General features: G+C 37.1%; 1 protein-coding gene across 2 annotated transcripts in view; it reads right to left on the bottom strand.

The window, feature by feature from the left end:
- Positions 1-5,959: 5,959 nt before the first annotated feature.
- Positions 5,960-20,576, bottom strand: part of UMAD1 (UBAP1-MVB12-associated (UMA) domain containing 1) — a 79,962-nt gene continuing 65,345 nt past the window's right edge. For both annotated transcript variants that reach the window (XM_086742565.1, XM_086742566.1), the window contains exon 4: positions 5,960-7,440. In XM_086742565.1, coding sequence (XP_086598691.1) covers positions 7,183-7,440 — 258 coding nt within the window. In that variant the 3' untranslated portion in view covers positions 5,960-7,182. The remainder of the gene's footprint in view (positions 7,441-20,576) is intronic.

Raw genomic sequence — 20,576 nt, 5'->3', positions numbered from 1 at the left:
CTCAGTTCAAAGTTTTTAAAGGTACGTTGTTTTTCCAAGAGGACAGAGCAGGACTTAAGCACCATCTTTGATGCTTAGAACAACTGTGTCAGGTCTCTCCCATTGCATCGCTAGTCATGTAGGAGATGATAGGAATGTAAGTCAGTCAAGTCTGTGCTGCTTTTACCTACAGGCTATCGATATGCAACATCATTTTCTTTAAGGACTATCACCCTTGAGATGCCTCTCAATTAGAATATGCCCCATCCCAGAAGCAAAGCATCTGTTCAGACCCAACTGGATGGAGCAGAGCATCCCCCAGGAGGCTTCAGGTTGATGTTTCTAAAATAGGACGCAACTTTCTTCTGAAGGAGAGACAGCCATTGGAGGTGGTGGAGAAGGGGGTTAGTTTGAGAAGACTTGGAGGTCTTAAATATGAAAGTGAACAGTTTTGGACAAAACCTATCATCCCAGAAAATGGCTTTATTCACAGAGGTTCTCTTAAATTTGTAAAAATCAATAGCTAGAACAACAGTCTGCCATACAAAATTTTAACAGAAATAAGTGCAACACGAATAGAGGTAATTTTGCTAGTTAGCCTCCAAGTAAACAAAAAAAAAATCAGCCATCTTTGTTCATTCACTTTTTTTTTTACAGTTGTCCTAAGATTTAAAACTTGTCTTCAATTTATATTAAGATACAAGATGGATCTTAATACTGATTTCTACTGTAAAGCATTTTAGAGATCTGCAGCAAAGCACTGCATTTCCATTTCCATTTCTCAATCAACAGCCTCTTATTTGATGTCATGTAAAACCTGATGGCAACTTCTAGCTTTGAAGTAGTTAATTGAACTTTATCATTGAGTGGATACATATACAGCACGCTACATGCAGTAAACATATAAAAAGGAATTATCAGTTGCTAATATGACACCTTCCCACTTTGCCTACCCCAAAAACATGTTAAATTACAACACAAGTTGAACTACATCAAAAGGTAAAGAATATTTTAACCCTATATGTCCAGTGTTAGCCATAATTATACTAAGATTGACATGTAATATCAGCAAGCACTGTAATAGTACTTGAAATAAAATTTAGAAGCCCTTTCTGGGATAAATTTAATGCATTTGTTCTATTCTACCCTATCAAGTAGAGGGAGAAGTGTAAATGTGTTTTTTTTTTTTTATTTGAGAGACAACTGAAGGAGAACTAACCAAACTGCAAAAGACATAAAAGTCAAATAACAACAAAAAGATTCTTTGAATCACTTGGTAAGATAAATATTAAGTCTTTGACAAAAGCCCTATCTAAACATATAATAGACAAAACCAGAGTTACAGGAATCTAAAAATGTCTTTAAGAGCAGAATAAACCAAGCAGATGCACCAGTAGTTTCTAAAAACAGCTGAACAAGGAAATTACAATAGTTTCCAAAATATCACACATGGCTTCATTTTCTTAAGGAAAACAAATAGCCAATCTCTTTATAAAAAGGGTGACACAGTGGTCAGACCAAAGTCCCAAAGTCTTTTTCAGCTCTAACAAGTATCAGTTGCTTTAAATAAGTAAGTTTTAAATTTAAATTTAAATAAGTAAGTTTAAAAAAACCTTCTCACCACGATGGTCCGTTTCACCTGACTCGTCATTTTCTGAGCCCATCTGCTTCAGACTTCTTTTCCAGTGAGATTTAGATGGATGCCCAAAGCCGACCTCTGGGAACAGTTACATGAACATTTGGACGTGAGTGGCTACTCTACCATAATGCTGATATCCAGGAACAGTTGGATGAGGGATGTTTATAATTGAAGCTCATCTTTTTATTGTTTGCTTTTGAGCAGTTTCTTTTATGTTCTGTTATTGAAGTGCATGTGTCGACTGACTTGAGAGGACAGCCTTGTAAATGAGATCTTTGATCTCAAGAGTTTATTTTATCTTTGCAGCAAGGAAAAGTGAATTGAATTGGCTGGCAGAACTAAGCCCTCTCTTGTCTCTGTTCTACAGCTGCTGTGTCCTTCTGAGGTCATCATAATTTCCACTTCCACTGCTAGATACTCTCTTTTGCCACAAAACTAAAAAAAGGCTTCTCCAACATCTCCTTATAACCTGCAGTAGAATGTTGAAAGCTTTACAGCTCCTGCTTCATTGTATGAACTTTAACAGAATATGCACTGAGTTTTTTTTGAGTAAAACATAGTCTAGAAAGACTACTGCATGGAAGGCTGCAGACTAAAAAGAAGTACCTGCTTTGAGATACTGAAAAGAGTATGTAAGCCAACATTACTCTCCCATTATTTATGTTAATGTACAGAGGCATTAACTTTAGGGACTGCTGTGCTATCTACTACATGTAGACAAAAAATACTCTATAGAGAACAACACCAATTTACCTGTGATTCAGATCACCAATATGATAGTGTCATCATATTCTTACCACTTGCACTTCATTTAGTTTCCAGATTTTCATTACAGCCAATGTTAGCTACTGCAGAAATAATATTCAATGAAAGCTGCTTTACATGCCATCCCCGCTTTAGTTTGATGTAACGCTACTACGTATTTTTCCTTCTATACAACTGAAATAAATAACGAACACATGACAACTCTGCCATTTCATAGCAGATAGGTATCTGTAAAAAACTAGTAAGTTTTAGTGGCCTCAAAGTACTGGCATGTAGAATAGCCAGGCTTAGTCAAGATCTCTAGCACTCACCATAAAGGTAGAAAAGCTTTCCATTAATATGTTTCAGAAAATAAAGTTTAAGACATTATTTTTTAGGAGTTCTATTGAATGCTTAAAATCAGTTTGGGAGTTAGACTAGATGACCTTTAAAGGTCCTTTCCAACCCAAACTATTCTATGATTCTATGATTCTTACACTCCTGGCATCTGAAAATAATGAAATTCTGAACTGACAAAAATCTCAGTTTAATTCTACGGGCAGTAATGCTTCCAAGTTAACTGACTGTCATCACAACAGGAACAAGGTAGAGTCTTTTCTCCCCTTCCAGTAAGCATGAATACTTACATTTCTTGTTCTGGATGGCTGGGGTTCAGCCAGAAGGAAGGCTAGGAGAGGGTCTATGGGAACATTCTTTTGCAGAATGAAGCCCAGATCTCTTTTCAGAAAACAGCCTCATCTCTGTGAAGGATGTTGAAAAGAAAGTAGTTCTCTAGGATACTCAAAGGATGTAAATATCTAACCAGTAAAGAAAGAACACGATCTCAATGCAGGATACAGGGAGATTAATAATTTTCCTTAGTTTAAAGAATTTGCCATATTGATGGGAAGAAACCAGGCCTAATGCACCTATTTCTAACTTTGCAAGCTTGTTACAGAATGCCAGGCTTAATGCTGATGAAGAGATGCAGCACAGCAGATGGGCTGAACAAATCCAACTTGGCTTATGAAACCTTCTCCCTATGGCACTAAACAGGAGCCTACCTTTGTATTTCACAGAGGATTTTCTGCCTTTCTGTTGCTGTAATAGACACTGTCTGGCTTGAAAGAAAATCTGGTTAATCTGGAATTGTCCTGTCATTAGTAGAAGAGTTGCAGTTACCTAAGAAGGGAAGGACTTAAGAGCTGCAGTTCTGGTTCCTCTCCGTACTCGCTGGGCTGAGCAGAGAAAACCCAAAGCAAGATGAATTATCATGTCATAAGAAAAGGGTGGTGGTGGGGAGAAGAGCGGTTTTGGCAGCGCAAGTTTTATGCTATTGTTCAGAACAACCCACTCGTCTTGCCCAGGAGGCTGCTTTAGTGCTTTCATGAACATAACAGGTTCTCCAGCTAAAAGTGCAATAAATTGTGTGTTATTTTGAGATACTGTAATTAGTGCAGTGAATAGGCTCTTTACCTTTTTCCTTTATTTGTTCTAGGGTCAAAACCTCCCATCTATGACCACCCAAGTGTACATCTGCCAGCTGCAGTACTGTAGCACCAGGATTTGGATCATACTTTACAGAAAACATCAGGAACTGGATCTGTAGCCACCTCCTTGACCGACCTGCCGGACACAGTACTGCCTGGTTCCACTTCTGAGTTTGTCACCGGGGAGTTGTCTGTAGGGACCAGCTCCTGATCAGCCTTCTGTCGGGCTGCTCTGGATGCAATTATTCTTTGATTTACCTTTGAACACGTAGGCTTTGCTCCCCTTTTTCTACATTTAAAATTAGACTTTTCCAGAGCCTGTATTTACAACTTTTCCAGAGGAAATAAGGAGTGTCTTGTTATGTTTGATTTATTAGACAGTTCCATAAGGAAGCTATCATACAATGCAGAGTACATCTCTTGCAGTAGGGAACTGCAAACGAGACTCAAAATCTTCCATGACCAAAGTAACTCTAAATAAACTATTTCATAAAGGAGTGCAGGCTTAGTAATATGTCCTCTAATGGCAGTGACAAAGCTCCCATGTACAGCATTTCACTGGCACAGGATCACACCTCAGTCTTTCATTATTAGTTCTGGAGTTGACAACCTATCCTAAATCTGACACTAATGACATCAGCGATGAAATATCTTTCGGTTGTCTAAGCAATTTACATATATACACATAACACAAAGCAAACAGTTCTACTCATGTTCTCATTTTTATATACAGAACATGGAGAAAGGACAGCCAGGGTGGTTTAATATTTTGATATCAATATTAATTATATTTTAATAGTTTTTAAACTTTGAAAAACTAACTACATTCCTTCATCAGTGGTCAAATGTTTGAATGACAATATATAGAACCATCCAGTATTTGCTGGCTGTTACAGATACACTTATATTCACATATATTCTATACAAAAACCACTTAGCATATGATGTTAAATGTACCTTATACAAGCAATTCACATTTTTATATGAACTAAGACTCTTTGATATCTTTAATTTTGTGCCATCTTCATGTTATTAGTGGGAAAATAGTAATATCCATAAATCTTACTAATGTGTAGCAGTTTAAGTGTATTTTTTTTCTTTTCCCAGTGGGAAGAAATTCACCTTTGCTGTCTGGATACCATTAGGCTCCAAACCACTTTTTATGGATGATGTCAAACAAGGGAGAGGCTTGAGCCCCAGCCCCTGCTAAAGAAAGGGCAGTCAGGAGACACATTCCCAGTACCCTTGCTCGTTACTAGCACTCTTGCTAGATGTAAATTTTACCCTTTACAGAACACGGTTAAGGATGAAGGCCAAATGTTTAACCTACCATCCACATTTCTCATCATGGGTGAATACAACCTCCTCCCTACTCTCCTTTGCCTCTCCTTTTCATTTGAAAGGATGCTTGCGAGTGTAACAGAGTACAATTCCGACAAGATGTAATTATTTTAGATAAATTATCTAACTTTACGCAAAAAAAAAGAATGCAAAAAATTATATAATTATATGTCAAGTCAGCTAGCAAAGAAAGAACAAGTATTGTCAGCTCATTTGGTCTTCAACAGTGTTTTGCAGTTCTGCTTCTAGACCAGCTGAGCTGCAGAAACATTTCAGATTTGAAATGGGCAACTTGAATGGAAACATCCTATTTGCAGAATGGTTAATTTCTTAATGATTACATATAAAACAATCATGAAAATTAAATTTAGTCCTTCAGGTATCTGTTAACTCGAAAACTCCACACACAAACCAGTTCTAAACAATTTTGTAAAATCAGTTCTTCCTTCCAAGAGGCCTGAGTACTTCCCAGCTCACAGCAGTGTTATGGATGCCACCTAAACCACCGCAAGTCACCAACACAGCACACAGAATACATCAAATGAAAGTGTGATACATTTGATCAGAAGGGCGCTGATTTTTAGATGACACTGAAAAGACTTCCAAATTGAATTCCCAAGTTCAAGCTCCCACGAAGTCTGACAAGCAATTACTCTGACACATAAAAAATAACTATTATTTAGCATTTTATTTTATTGGAGTGCAGCACAGATATTTCCCTGAAACAATAACTTCAAAACATTTATGAACATAGCTGTCAAAAATATTAAATGCATACATTTAAAAAAATCTAAAACACGAATATTTAACAACCTAAGACATATTCACAATGTAATTTCTCCATCATCTACAGTATCTCAAATACTGCAAGAGGATGCAAGTCTGATCACAGAGCACAGAAAATACATGAAAATATCTACTAACATTTGGCACAATATAAATATTCTACCCTGAAAGAGAAAACAAGTGTAGTCTTTTGTGTGACACAGATCATTATTCATCACAAATCCTGATGTTACATCAGAGAGCTGTTGCTCATGCAACAGCAGCTCCGGTTTTAGTCGGGAAAAACATGTAAGCAGGGCACACAGTGGTCTGTGAGAATGCATGTTTAGGTACTTAGCCATTTAATTTAGCTGGATAAGAAACAATGTAATGTTTTCCTGTTGTTAAACATTGCCATCTGTATCTCTGGCACACAAATTAAAAAAAGAAGGGTGTGACCATTAAAAGTACGTGTCCTGAGATTTCCTTCTTCAGGGGGCAAAGAGGTTAAAATGGAAAAGCTGATCTGTGTGTAAATCAGGAACACATGTGGTAATGAGAACAAACAGCAGCCAACAGGCAGGCAGGGAGGACCTCTCTAGGCACAACATGAGATGGACAAACATACCATCTACTGGAAAGGGAGCGAGGCAACCAATTTTCAGTTTAAAAAGGGTAAGTTCAATCAATTCTATTAAGTCTTCCTAATTATTTAAGTATTCATAATTAACTCTAAATTTTAAAACTTTGTTTCATTGGAAACCTGTCTGTCCAGTAGCGCAAAGCAGCGTTGCTTTAGCATTTATATTGGTTTCTCTCTGTAGAAAATCACAGCTGACCTTTAAAGAAACACATGTAACAGGATCTATGTGTTTTGTATCTGAGTGAAATAACAAAACAGTGCAGGCGTGTGTAGACTTCATCTTAAAGTTATGAAATGTTTGTGTGTACCTACTGGAAGTAGATACCAACAGCCAGGCTCTTACTCAGGCTGAAACAGTTTTGCTTGATTTCTTTGGAGATAAACAGAACATTTAACATAATAAGTTACAGTTCACTTATAGCTAGGAAATACAACACAGTTGTGAATAATAATCCTTTCGATCCAATGCATCTGATACACCAGTGGCAGGCCCCCAAAATATTAAGATGCTTAAAATGAGTCTTTATCTTCACCTTAAGACTTGTTCCTTCACACAGACAGAAAAAAAAATAAAGAAAACATTATGGATCACAAAGCACTGAATTTTCAAGTGTAAAGTCATACCAAAACTTTGATAAATTATCGTTGATGTCATAGGTGAGGAGTCGGTCAGGAACCTCATTATGGGTGCCCTGTACTGCTAACACATGTGGTGCTAGGGCAAAGGGTACGTCACTCAGAAGATCTGACGTGAAAGGGCTGCTTTCCAAATTTTGACTCCTTTCATTCCCCACCTCTGCACTTGATACAGTCAACTGCGATCGGTGCCCTGTATTTATCTAAAGAGAACAGAAGAACAGAAATTTAGACGCGACAAATCGGGCAGCTAAAGCTTTGTACTTAGAGCCATCATGACCTGTTTAAAAAAAAAAAAAAATAAACAAACAAACAACATCAGTTTCAGAGTTGGGGTCAGGTAGTTCTAAAATAGGAATTCTTCATACATGTCAGTATAATTCTTTGAGTCAGGCTGACTTGAATTAAGGTTAAAACAATAGATTTTTTTTAATGAGTAGTGGGATTTCTCTTCTTAATGTTACTCTGCATTTATGAAGCCCATAAGGCTGGTGGGGCTTTTTGTCATTATATTCAGTCTTGCTTAGGGGAAATTGCTTCATATAATTCCTTTCATAAACTGATGAAACTCCATCTTTTGTTCCCCCTGTGCCTTTTCAGAAGTTTCCCAACAAATGCATGACTTCGATAATTACAAAAAACTCCTGTTCCAGTATCCGTCCAAGTATTACTGATGTCGCTTTCCAATTTGAAATGGAATTGCAAGACTGGCTGGTAAGGTCTATTATATGACAATATATGCATTGCCAAATACATGCTTTATAGAAAAACACAGTTGAAAAAACTTAAAAACCCCTGAACAAAACCCAACAATGAAATAAAAAAACCCTGCCATATAGAAGAAGTCAATATAATTTATGGAAGATGCCAGCAGACAGAATGCTAGACCCCACAGACTTACAAGCTTTTGGCCTACCAATATAAACTTATTGTCTATCCTAAAACTTATAGCATTTTAAAAACAAAGAAAAGTCTATTTACTTTGCCTCTAGAAATCAAATCTGACTTGTTTTATTATTTATAGCAATAAAATGCTATGCAAACTGATAGCTCTCACGTCATCTCTAAGAGTAAGATGTTTGTTATATGGACTTCTATTTTGTATAAGCACACATACAGAAATATGCAGTAATTTGTTCAAGAGTGCTTAACAAATCATGTCAGAGCCAAGAACATCAGACATTAATTTCTGATTGCAGTCCTGACTTTTTCCTTTCAACCCTCCATACTCAGCAGAGCCAGAAAAATCCAAAGCTTACACTGTTGTTAGGGAAGGGAGAGCACTGAAAGCTTTAAACGCTAATATGGTGTTCAACTGATTGTAAGAGTTAACTGGACTTAGTTGTATGGAGGTTGCTTTCATCCTAAATTATTCCATGATTTTTAGGGGAGTTGTGCTGCTCAAGACCTCACCTGTGCTGGAGCCAAATGTTTCAGGTCATGGCTGTTACAGAGAACCTCAGGTTGTGGCTGTTTGACAGAAGGACAGGTTGGGCGGTGGGGTGGTGGTGGGGTTGTTTTTCCAGCCTGGGAGTATGTAACGCAGCGAAGCATTTAGTCAGGTAAAAGGCATGCCATCTCCTCAAAGGAAGGACTGGATTTGACTTGAACACAGCCTGAGCACTACTCATTCCTTACACAACGCTATATATAATCTAATAGGACAGATAAACAGACATTAAACCTTCTATTAAACTGTCCACAATGAAATAGATAATCTTGCCAATCTAAGTCCGTTCAGAGTCAGTACTTGTCCTAGGTGACGGAGGAAGCTTGCCCCTCCATAAGCTACTGGGACAGAAGGGGTTAGTGGTGCTGCATGCTCTGAAACGGACCCTCATTTGGAAGCTTTTGTTTATACTCACGAGAACCAGAAACCTAAAGCTTAAGATAAATCTAATCTGTTACTATTATGGTACAGGATAAAATAAAAAAAAAAATTCCTATGGTTAAAAAGTTTTAATAAAAGGAATGACTGCTAGATACAACCAATGAGCTCCAAAGGAGGCAAATGAGGAAAGTCCCTTCCTGCTGAGCTGCTGGGATTCACTTCTCAGTATAAATCCTGTTTGATTTTTTTCCCTTCTCTTTCAGATCACCTTCCGGCTAATTGCTATAAAACATTTTATTTTACAGGTATCAAAAAGGCAAGAGTAGCCTCATCATTGTCTATTCTTCTAGGCCACTTCTGAGCCTGCCGGAGATAGACAGGGTATGTCACTGGGTTTCTCCTGCTGCAGCAATATTCTCTAAGCTATTGTAATACTGACGGGTCTGCACTACATAATTCCTACAGCTACAGTTTACTGATATTTCTATTTGTTCTCCATTTCCCCTAGCTTTCATCTTCTCGGTTCTCTATTCTTAGGAGCAGCTAACAGCTCTTCAGAAAGCTATCTGCAACAGCAGAGGCAAGAGTTGATAAGGAAGATTTCTTTTAGCTTTCCTTACTGATTCTGGTATCTTTAGAGGGCAGGGAAAATAGGAGAGCCAGCAGAGAAGTTAGTAAGATAGCCTGCATAGTTCTCCAACTGCAGCTTTCCAAGCTCTGAACAAAAACCACAGGCAATAGCACTGTAAGTCTGTAAGTTCAGGAAAAACCCTAAAACCTCTTGTACTTGTCTGTTCTAATCAGCACAGTTATCTTCAAGTCGAAGATCAGCAGCTTACACTTTAAAGGGGATCTTAGTTTCTATAGCTGCTAATTGATAACACGTACAGAGAAGTCTTTCTTCTTGTCGTGGCTCTTGTCATAGGCTCAAGGTGTGCATCACCACAAAGTTCATAAACATCTTCACTACAGGCATATGCTCTTGATAAGAACGCTGCCAAACATGCAGAACATTTATTTATGTTAACTATATCTGAAAACAAAACAACTCCACAATACTTTAAGTAAGTACTTAAACTTGTAGCTGCTGCAAACTTAAAAACTTCCTTTAATTTCTACTCTGCACAAATTTGTTAAACTCCTTCTTGAAAGAAAGAACCTGGGGAGCATTTATTGAGGTGCTGGTATTTGCTTGTATTACATCAGTCCTCTATTCTGAAGGCGAGAGCAGAGCCAGAAAGCCCCAAATGAAAAACAGGAAAAGGTTACCTCTAGGAATCAGTTAAACAAGATCTTCAAAGACCCTTCTGTCTCCCCTCACTCCCACATTCCAGGGAAAAATGATCCCTCGCTTGCTGTCCTATTCCCAGAGCTCAGATGATAATCAGAAATCCCTAGAATCTAATGTTTATTTTGGTTGGCAAATTATACTTTTATGAACACCTGTTTATATCTTAATTGTCCCACAAACTGGATGAACTCAATTTTCCATGCAAATTAGACTACCATGTGGCAAAACTAACTTCAAAGAGGAGAAAAAAAAAAGAAATCGAGAGACCACAAAGTATCTTGGATCTTCTTTTTTCCTTCTGAAAGCTTACATTTGTTAGAAGGGTGCCAAATGGGAAGCCCCAGAAATTAAAACCCTTTCTGCACACAGCAGATACCACGTATTGACAACAACAGAGCAAGAACCAGCTTTTCTTACTCTCAAGTCCCGCTCCACATTTCAAAACAAGACTGCAGTAAGGAAGGAAAATCGCATTAGAATTATTTTAACGTTAAATATATTTTTACTATAATCAATCTCTGCATACTGTCAGCAAGGTTCTTAATAGTCTATAGATTCTGATACTATTTGCATAGTCAAACCAGTATCCTAAATAAAGCCCAAAATGGCCGGGAGCAACACAGTACAGATAAGTCAGGAACAAAGAGAAGTGTCAGGTCAGTATAACAAATGCCATAATCTGATCTCAGATCCAATGATATTCGGGTCCCAGTCCACCCAGCCTCTCATGAGAAGGTCTTGCATCCAATGTGACAAGATCAGCTTACAGCAGAAATGAGAAAAGGATTTGAGATTTCCTATTTCAGTTTCACAGAAAACCCACTACTGTCTCTCCCATGAAAATGGCTATTTTTCACTATCTTAAAACGTTCACATTCACTTTTTCATTTATAGCAAGTCACATTTTATGTTACTATTATTGAACTGACATCCCAGCAAATTATGCAATGGGAAAAATACAAAACCTGGGGAGGATGATTCTTTAATGCAGTATACAAAACTTAAACATGGTAGAAAAATGCTGGCCACAGTTAACTGGAAAGTTAACTGAAGATAGGCTGCTGGAAAACTGTCACATTTGCAGCTGAATTCCTTGAATGCCGTGGAGCCCATCCTTTTATCTGCTACACAGTGTGTCATATGCATTATGGCATATATTATATTATCTAAATATCATATTATCTACTAGGTATCTACATACAAAGAAAAAAGTTCCTGTCCTGAACAATTCAGATTGCAAGAAGTAATTTTTCAATTCTGCCTAGTGCAGTCATTAGAGGCAACCACTGCCCTTTGCTATGCAGAACTGTATCTGAGGACTCTTGCAGTGATATTTAGATAATGGCCTCATGTGCAAGATCTTATTAAGCTGAGACATATTTTTGTGCTTCCAAATCATAAAGACATCCTTTAAATGGACTAAAACATATTTCACTCATACGCTGGAGAATCCACATCAGTGAAAAGGCCTTGATGAACCCAACCTGACCAGCAGGCTTTTATAGCGACTGTGGTAACGTAATGAAGAACTAGACACTCTAGTAGAGAACATCAGTCACCCATCGATGCTGAGATCGCCCAAGCTGGTTACAATGCAAACACCAGCACAAAGCTATGTGATGCAATCAAAGTCAAGGTTATGAAATGGATTATGTTTTCATGCATGCATTCTCCAAGCATATATAGAACTGCAAGTCCTAGAGAATTTGATATCCCACATTAGTCACACTGGTTTCTACTTATATGCCTAACTTATTTATCCAGAATACAATCTATTCAGAGCATATTCTTTGGACATCAGCTAAACAAAGCACTGCCAAATGCTATGATACACAATCCTACTATGAGAAATATTAATTGAATGCACTTAGAAGATCATCAAACAATTTGCATTTTACCAAACACCAAGGAGTCAGAAAAATAATTTAAAATTACAGAAAGTATGGTAATAAAATTTAATTCAAATAAGCAAGGTGTTTTCTTCATTCTTAGTTTTTGATCCAAATGAACGGCAATAAAATAAACATTATGGAAACATATATGGTAGCTGGCCATCAGATACTAATTGCGCTCTGACAGCAAGGGTGTTTTACGTTATTTCAAAACTTTAAAAGTACAAAATTATCCTCTAGAGTAAATTCTTCCTTTTTGCTCTTTTTTTTTTTTTAATGTTTCTCAGCTGCCTTTAAAAACATCTAATTTGCTGCATCTCTGTGTGCTAACCATAAAGTCTGCCAAGAGTCTTGTAAGGAATAAAAAATGCATCGTTTACAATGTACTGAGACGCTGGATTTACGGGGCTCTGAAGGAGAATCAAAGATCAGTGCTAGCATTATTATCACCCAAACTACTGAACAAGGTTTTCTAACAAAAAGTTATTCATTTAAAGAAATTTGTACTTTCTGTAAAAAAAAGGTTGGGTTTGTTTTTTCTTTTTCCAGAAGCAGACCCATTTTCCTTAAAAAGACAGCCTTGAGAAACAAACAGTACATTCAGTCTTCCAGAATATTTAGTAAATATCCAGCAATATCATAATTATGACAGAGACCTACAATACTACTGGTGATATAGAAATATTAACTTTATTCCAGGCAATTTTGTGGTATTACAGCAAATAGGGCTTCACAATGTATCTCAGAATTTATTTAGCATTATGTAGTTATTTCTGATGTACCTAGAAATGGAAATTGTCTTACTGGATTGTTGTTCCAATTGCGTTTCAGTTGATGCTTTTTAGAGTATTCACTGGGCCTTTTTAGAAAATTTGTAGAAATTCCAGAGTGAGCATCTTCATTGATGACAACGATTCACTTTTCAAATAAGAACAGTAACGGCAAAGAGGAACAGAGGGGGAAAGAAAAATTACTCACAAGGTGCTCTGAATTGTTTCGCACTTTGTATTTGAAAATTTAAGCTAGGAAAAAAGGATCAGTAAAACCTTGCTGGAGAGGGAAAAAGTGCACGTTTTTAAATGCCACAAAAAACCCAATGCAAAACATCAACAACAAAACACCCCCATACCCAACACACCAGTAAGACTTATATCCTTACAGAACTGTAAGGAGGGAAGAAACCCACCCAGACAAGCACAATACAGATGTCCCTGAGATGGTTCAGAAAACCTCACGTGAATCATGAGAGCTGCTATTCTTTTGAGGCTCACCCTAAAGTTTAGTTAGCATCCCCTCCAGGGACTCAGGAAAAAAGTTATTGCTATCTGGAAGAGCAAAAGTAGATGGGGGAAGTAGTGCTGGAGACCTTGCAGTAGCTCCTTGCCATATCCAAATGGCTTCTGGTCGCTTCATTGCTTTCTTAACAGAAATGCAGTGAAGGGGATTGTAACACTAGCCCAAGACTGGTGTTGTCAGTGGTTGCAAGAGGGCAGACTTCCATGCTGAAAGCTTTGGGCTGAGATAGTCCTTGGAGAGGCTTTTAGAAGCAACAATGGCTGTCAATGGAAATCAGCTTTCCCGTTTACTTCGGGCTCTTGTTTCCCAGCTTCTTATGACTCTCATGCTGTAATACAGCAGTGATTTGTCTTTCTTAAAGAGCTCCTGCTACCTGTATAAATTTTGTGTGATTAGTAGGCAGCATGTTTTTTCTCCATTTATCACTATTGCTGTTCAGAGTAAAACAGAACCAGATTTTAAAATAAGCATTTAAGTATATTTTTGCTGATTTGTGACATATATTTTAGATATTTTTCTTTGTCATTTTCCACTTTAAAGCATGCTTTTTCAGCCATTCCTTATACTAGAACAGAATCAAGGTCAGGTTAAGGTTGCTGAAATCTTAAATAAAAAAAAAAATTCTAAAGAAGCAGTGAAAAGTACCTCTGACATTCTACAGTTTTTGGTTATTACAGCAAAGCTCCCCACAGAGTACCCTGGCCTGCAAAGAACAGGAGGGGAACCTTTGCTAAACTGCACTTTCAGTATCAATAATGATGTACATTTGTACATCCTTCTTGGCTTTAAAGTAATTAGAAAAGTGTAATTATTTATAACTAGCTTTTTCTGTAATGTAGGAACAATTTGACATTTTAAATGCAGAATGAACTTTCTGTAATTAGTACATGCTCCTTGCCCTCTGACACAGGCAAAACTGTTACTCTCTGTGAAGGGGAAGAATTGCAAGTTTGCCATTTGAACTGTGGATACTCCAATGTTCCACGGTTAAAGTGTGTTAGTTTAATTATCCTAGTGTGTTAGTGTAATTATCCTAGTAAATACTGGAGATACCTATGAGTTTTATTTATTAAACACTTGTAAAATGCAATTCTACCCTGGAAAGTATTCTTAAGTACCACAAAAGACTGTGTATCTTAGTGTCTAAACCAACTATCTCATTTGTTCATCCTAGAAGAAAAAAAAAATAAAAATGTTGTACTTCATTAACAATTTTGCAAGTATCTTAGAAGAAAGAGAGAGATGTGAGTTCAGTAAGGAACAGTTTATCTAGTTCCTCTGTTCCTTCGGAGCACTACGCGAGCTATTCATAGCAAGTATCTCATCCATTGTAATAAGCAACATGAACAATATTCAGCACATTGTGCTTCTGCCAGTGCCAGGAGATGTTACTAACTAGGCCAGATTTTTTTTTGTATTATTTTTTTCTGTAGCATATGTGCTGAAAGATTAAAAAGTTCACAAAAATTACTATAGTAAGCCAGAAGAACTGTAATTGAAAATGCGGGCAGCCGTAGACATCCAGCAGTGCATTCCCAGCCACAAATCAGAACTGAACACAAGTCCATATACTGCAAAATGAACAGAGAAGTCTGATAAATGCTGATAATGGATTTGTTCTATAACTTCAGTGTCATCCAAAAGCACAAAGTACTCACATTTATTCTGCTGCTATCTTCATTCCTGAAGTAACACAAAACTCAGATATTAACTACTAAAATTCAGTTATCTACTGAAGCAATTTTGAACCATGAATGAGTTCTTTATATGTGGGGCAATAATTTTTAAATAACTAGGATAACTAGTTATTTTTAAATACCTAGGATTACACACCTCCCTAGAAAATACTCTTTTAACAGAGTTGGAATCAGGAGGAAAGGCTGTATTTTAACTTTTCATCATAGCCAGAGAATATACTAAGAAATTATTTTTTTATGAAACTTTAATTGCATATTGAAATAAACAATATTTAAATAATCTGTTTTAATTTAGCAGCTACATTTGGCCGATGTAGCTAATGACAACAAGATTTGAGTTTTTCTCTACTGCTCCAAGGAAAAAAAATATCCTGAAGGCTTTTTGGGAAACTGATGTCCTGAATAGGAGGAGCTTAGACAAACTGGGTCTCTGCCTCCATGTCTCTACCTCTTGTTCCCGACTCCTGCTGTTGTAGAAACTCCAGTATGGTAACTTGCTATGGCAGGTAAAAGACGACAGTTTCTGAGACAGTAGATGTCCATGGAGCAGAGATAATACTGTGTTCCCTCATTATTCTGCTAAGTGTGTGAAAATCCAAGGACTTGAATGGGAAAGGAAGCTGTCTATTTAAGAAAAGAACTTAGAAAAGTCAATTAAACATAAAAGACTAGTAAGAAAATATTTAGCAAACATGGTTTCACAAAAAAAGCCAGTAAATTTTTCAGCAAGTTGGACCAACTGGGAAAAGCTGCCTAAATCAGAAGTTATTGTTTCGAGAAGAAAAGGTGATGTCTCCTTGAGTAACTGAGGTAGTCAGCAACATCCATTAAAGGTCTCACTAGAACATTAATATCAGTGAGAGGTAAAAGAGGGATAACAATTTCCATCTACAATGGAAAGGAAAGGAAAAGGAAATTATATTGGATTTGGTTTTCTGAAAAACCTAATTAAGTAGAGTGAACAGGAAAGAATTACTAGTCTGCATCCAAGTGAAGCTTCCTCCAGCAATACCTGCAAACAACGTCCTCAGTGATGATTCCAGAAGTTCTGTTAGGTAACTAAACCCCTGTCTCTCTCCTCAGTCTTGAAGAACATAAACTAATTCTCAGGCAGATGTGTGAATAAAAATTGCTGTACTAAGTGCTTTATTCTGAGGTTTTTATCCTGCTGCTTGAAATCAAGGCATGTGACAAGACTAGCAATATGCCCTATTTAGAAATTTAAAATACTCTAATGCTGAAAAAGTGAATTAGGCAAGTATCTCCCCACACATTTTACCTGCTATCTCCACAGAGATTCAAGTCAATAAGAGGAAGGAAGGATGGATATTTGACTTTCAGTTCCTCTATACACAGTGTGTAGCTGGAGCATTTCTCAATGGCACCTTCAGCAAACAGCTTAGGAGGAGTAAGAGTTTGTAAAGTGTCAATCTACAGGCAGTAACAAGACTGTGTTGTCCTTAGCACCTACTGCGTAGGCTTTTGAGATGAAGGAATAAAAGCATGAGGACTTTTAGAGCAGTAAAGGACCAAATAATTCATTAAATAAATAAAAGGAAATAAACATTGGTCATCTCTTTCAATTAAGGTGGCCTCTTTAAGGTTCTCTGCTAGTTCTCTATGGAAGGAAGATAACTGGACCATAATGAAAAGGAAGAGTACTGTTTTGGCTTTTTAAATACATTTGTTTTTATCAAGCTGGACTACTAATTGCATTACAACATGAGAAAAGAATTCTTAAAATTTGTAATACTGTGGAAGCAAAGAAAAGAAATTTGCAAACAAATATTTTCAATTTTATCTTGTATTTTTTTAGAAGTGCTTTAGAGCAAAATTTGATTTTGTGCTACCCAATGCAGTCTTTCACAAATCTGATAGAACTGAATATTGGTGAAGTTTTAGGGATTTTTTTCAAGGCTGAAATTATAGCAGTAGCAGATTGTGGTGAAAGGATCAAACCACGCTGATGGAAAGTACAGAAAAACATATTCCTGTCTTGTCACTATTAGCATTTTGGACTGAAATGAGGCAGTTTTCATGTCATACTTCCTTTCCATGAAAATGGACTGCCCACTGCTGTTTGTGGTGGGTTTTGTGGTTTTTCCCCACCCTCCCCAGAAAGTGGCAGTGAAATTAACCTAAGGACATTGTTATTTTCCTTACTTGCTCTTTAGAATAATTACTAATAAGTTGCCCTATACCACAGTCTTTCAGCCACCATTTTCAGCGAATACATCATGTTGTAAATATCACTGTACCATCAGGCTGTATTAGCATACAGTCTCATCAAGCGATGTATGATCTACATTGCATTTTAGATCAATTTTAATATTTAGAAAGCCCAGAAGGGTTGCTCCCAGAGGCAGGATGACTGACCAATCAATCTGTTGACAGCAGCAAAGTGAACCAGCATTACTGGCTTTTAGTCCAACCGCACGTGTTTGGGCAAGAGATACAGGATAATCAGTAGTTTTATCTGGGGATTAAGCTACTCTTAAAATTAGAGAAAGGCTAAAAAACGTGATGGGAACATCTGGGCACCCAATTTGAGCATTTCCTGCTACAGATAACCACCCAATATAACTGAATAAGCAAGCAATTAACTCAAGGGTATAGTGAGTCTCTGCCCAAACTCACTAGCTCTCAAAATGAAGAGGCTGCCAGTCAGGCTAATTTTACAATTTTATGAACTTTCTACATGCAGATATGTACTTTGATATTTGCAGGCACTAATCGAAGAAAATACACCCTGCTTGTGTGCCATTCTTTCCTTACAGGAAGTAGTTTTGTCTTCTGTTGCTCAAACCTCGCCGATCATACAGACCGACCACAGCATGGTCTCTGGACGCCACAGGCAGGGCTGTGGGAGGGAGGAATCTCCAATCCATTTGTTGTGTTTATGTGTATTTGCTGGCCAGGCAGAACATTCAAGTCCCATCTTAAAAGACTCTAAGGTTTCCTCAGTTCTTGTTGTAATGAAATCTCAACTGAAGCTGAACAAAGGGTTTAACAGTATTTCACACTTGCAAAGTGCTATAGAAAAGTGCTTTGTAAGAGAGCACTGCATGACTTTTTTCAAAATGAACTGTTTTCTAAGTTCAGAGAGGAAGTTGATGACAACCACGTTAATTCACATCTCTCAATTCCCACTCCAGTTCCCTATATCTAAAAATATAACGCTTACCTTTAAGAAAAAAGACAATGGACATAGCATTCTTGATGTTACTGTGATTGCTAAGTATCTGAAATAACCCCAGCTGTGTATCGTGTTACAGATATAACAAGTCTAACTCTTCACTTAAGAATGGAGAAAAACTCTACAAAGTGGTAGTCTTACAAGACACCCCAGGTCTTATTGGTTGACCTTGGGTCAATAGATCACACAAATTAAAGTATATAAAATGCTGTTTGTGAGGCCGTTGCAACTTAGCCTTCGTGATGCGCAGAAGGAGACTTTCTTACGGATTATCACGGTGCTTAAATTTTACCTCTGTTCTATGACTATCTAATATATTTATATATAATATGTACATACACTTTCCTCTCCCCCCCCAAGTTGCCCAGCTGTTGAGGGCACACAGAAGTCCAGTGGTCCATACGTTTTGGAGATCCTCCTAATATGAAAAGCCCTGTTAAATATTTGGTCAATATCAATTATCAAATCGATAGCAATATGAACATTACAATACAATGAAGCTTTATAAAGTAAATATGCTATTGCATAGGAATAGTTGTAATATGTAACAGCTGAGATTTTTTTTAGCTGACTGGGCTTTTTACTTTCGTCCTCAGTAAGATCACAACCATATACTGGGCTCTCCTTATCATATGGCAGTTCTCCTTGGTATGCACTTCCGATCTGTGGCTGCACACGGGTCCCCCAAAGAACTGCCAGCTATTGACTATACGTGCAAAGGATGGAGGGAGCTAAGAAAGACAATGTCCACTGCAGCCACCAACACTGAAAACTAGTAATCCTTTCTTAAAGGTAACATTAAAACTTCACTTCCTATAGCTTAGGATCCTACACAACAGTTGAGTAAAACCTAAGATCTTTCTTCTCATGGTACCAGGATTCACAGAAAAGCACACCCTTGATGACCTGCTGCAGACTTATTCCAGTCCCTTCTAAGAGTGGATAATTTCATTAAGTGATTATTGCTTACATACTCAATTAAGGAGAGAGAAAATATGGGCCAGCATGCTTTAAGGACTTTGTAGCTGAAAAAGAAGATCTTGGAGCTAATATGACATATGACAAGCAATTAATCTAACCAGGCCATGACTAGAATTCTAGCTTATGAGAGCTTAAAAAAAAAAAAAAAAAAAAAAGCCAATCCAACAGTAACATTTTCTACAGACACTGCAATTTGTCAAAATGGAAGAAACTAATCACAAAAATTGGCCAATAATTCTGAACTATAAAGCACCTGCTCAAACATAAATGTAGGGAATTTCAAATGATGCAGTAAATCTAGCCCAGAACACCCTTCTTGAGTTTTTACATATGGGACCCTCTGAACCATAGAAGCTAAGAGTCGGGTGACTGAATGGAGATCAGTAATATCTCATTTTCCACTAACTTGTAAAAATACTCCAGACAGCCAAGCTTTAGTAAAAACTAGGCAATAACAGGTCTGGAAGAACCCATTAATTTTTTTTTTTTCAAAAAGGAAAAAAAGATAACATTAGCATTTATGCCCTAGAATTATATCAGGTGATTTGCTCAAAAGGGTATCTTAAAACTCTATCAGCTTGAGCAATACTTGCTAATTTCTCTAGCTGAGTAAAAAGAAAATTAAATGAATTTTTTCCTCTACTCTGTGCACTCACAACTCCCGTTATCTCTTCCTTGGTATTTTATATCTCATAATACTTCTGTCTTTTCAATTGACTAACATGACCCCTAGCCATATGCCCAGAAAACTGTTATTTACATTCAGAATCCTTACCTAGCAGCTTTACAAAGGATCAGTTTAATGAGAATATTATCTGCCCATTCAGATATAAAAATATTTTTTTCTAATTTATTTAGATGCTTGTCCCAAAACAGTGCACACCAGTATCTATATACAGAAAAATATTGATAACTGTAAATTTACTTCACGAAACATAATCTTTCTATTTGCTACATTCTCAGTTTGTAGTAGCAAACTATACAAAGAAAGGGCACAAGAACTATAACAAAACTATTGCAATTCATAAAGAAAACTATGTCCTATGATGGTAAGTATCACAGCAAGGTACATAATTAAGAGTGGCTATAACAACAACATATAAATTAGATAATTATGGATTAAGCAATCCCTTGGGGGATTCTGTCTTGCCCTAG

Source organism: Chlamydotis macqueenii, chromosome 2 (genome assembly GCF_036417535.1).
Source record: "Chlamydotis macqueenii isolate bChlMac1 chromosome 2, bChlMac1.mat, whole genome shotgun sequence".
NCBI classification, from domain to species: domain Eukaryota; kingdom Metazoa; phylum Chordata; class Aves; order Otidiformes; family Otididae; genus Chlamydotis; species Chlamydotis macqueenii.
Note: the sequence above shows the minus strand (reverse complement) of the source record. Positions and strands in the feature narration are given on the sequence as shown.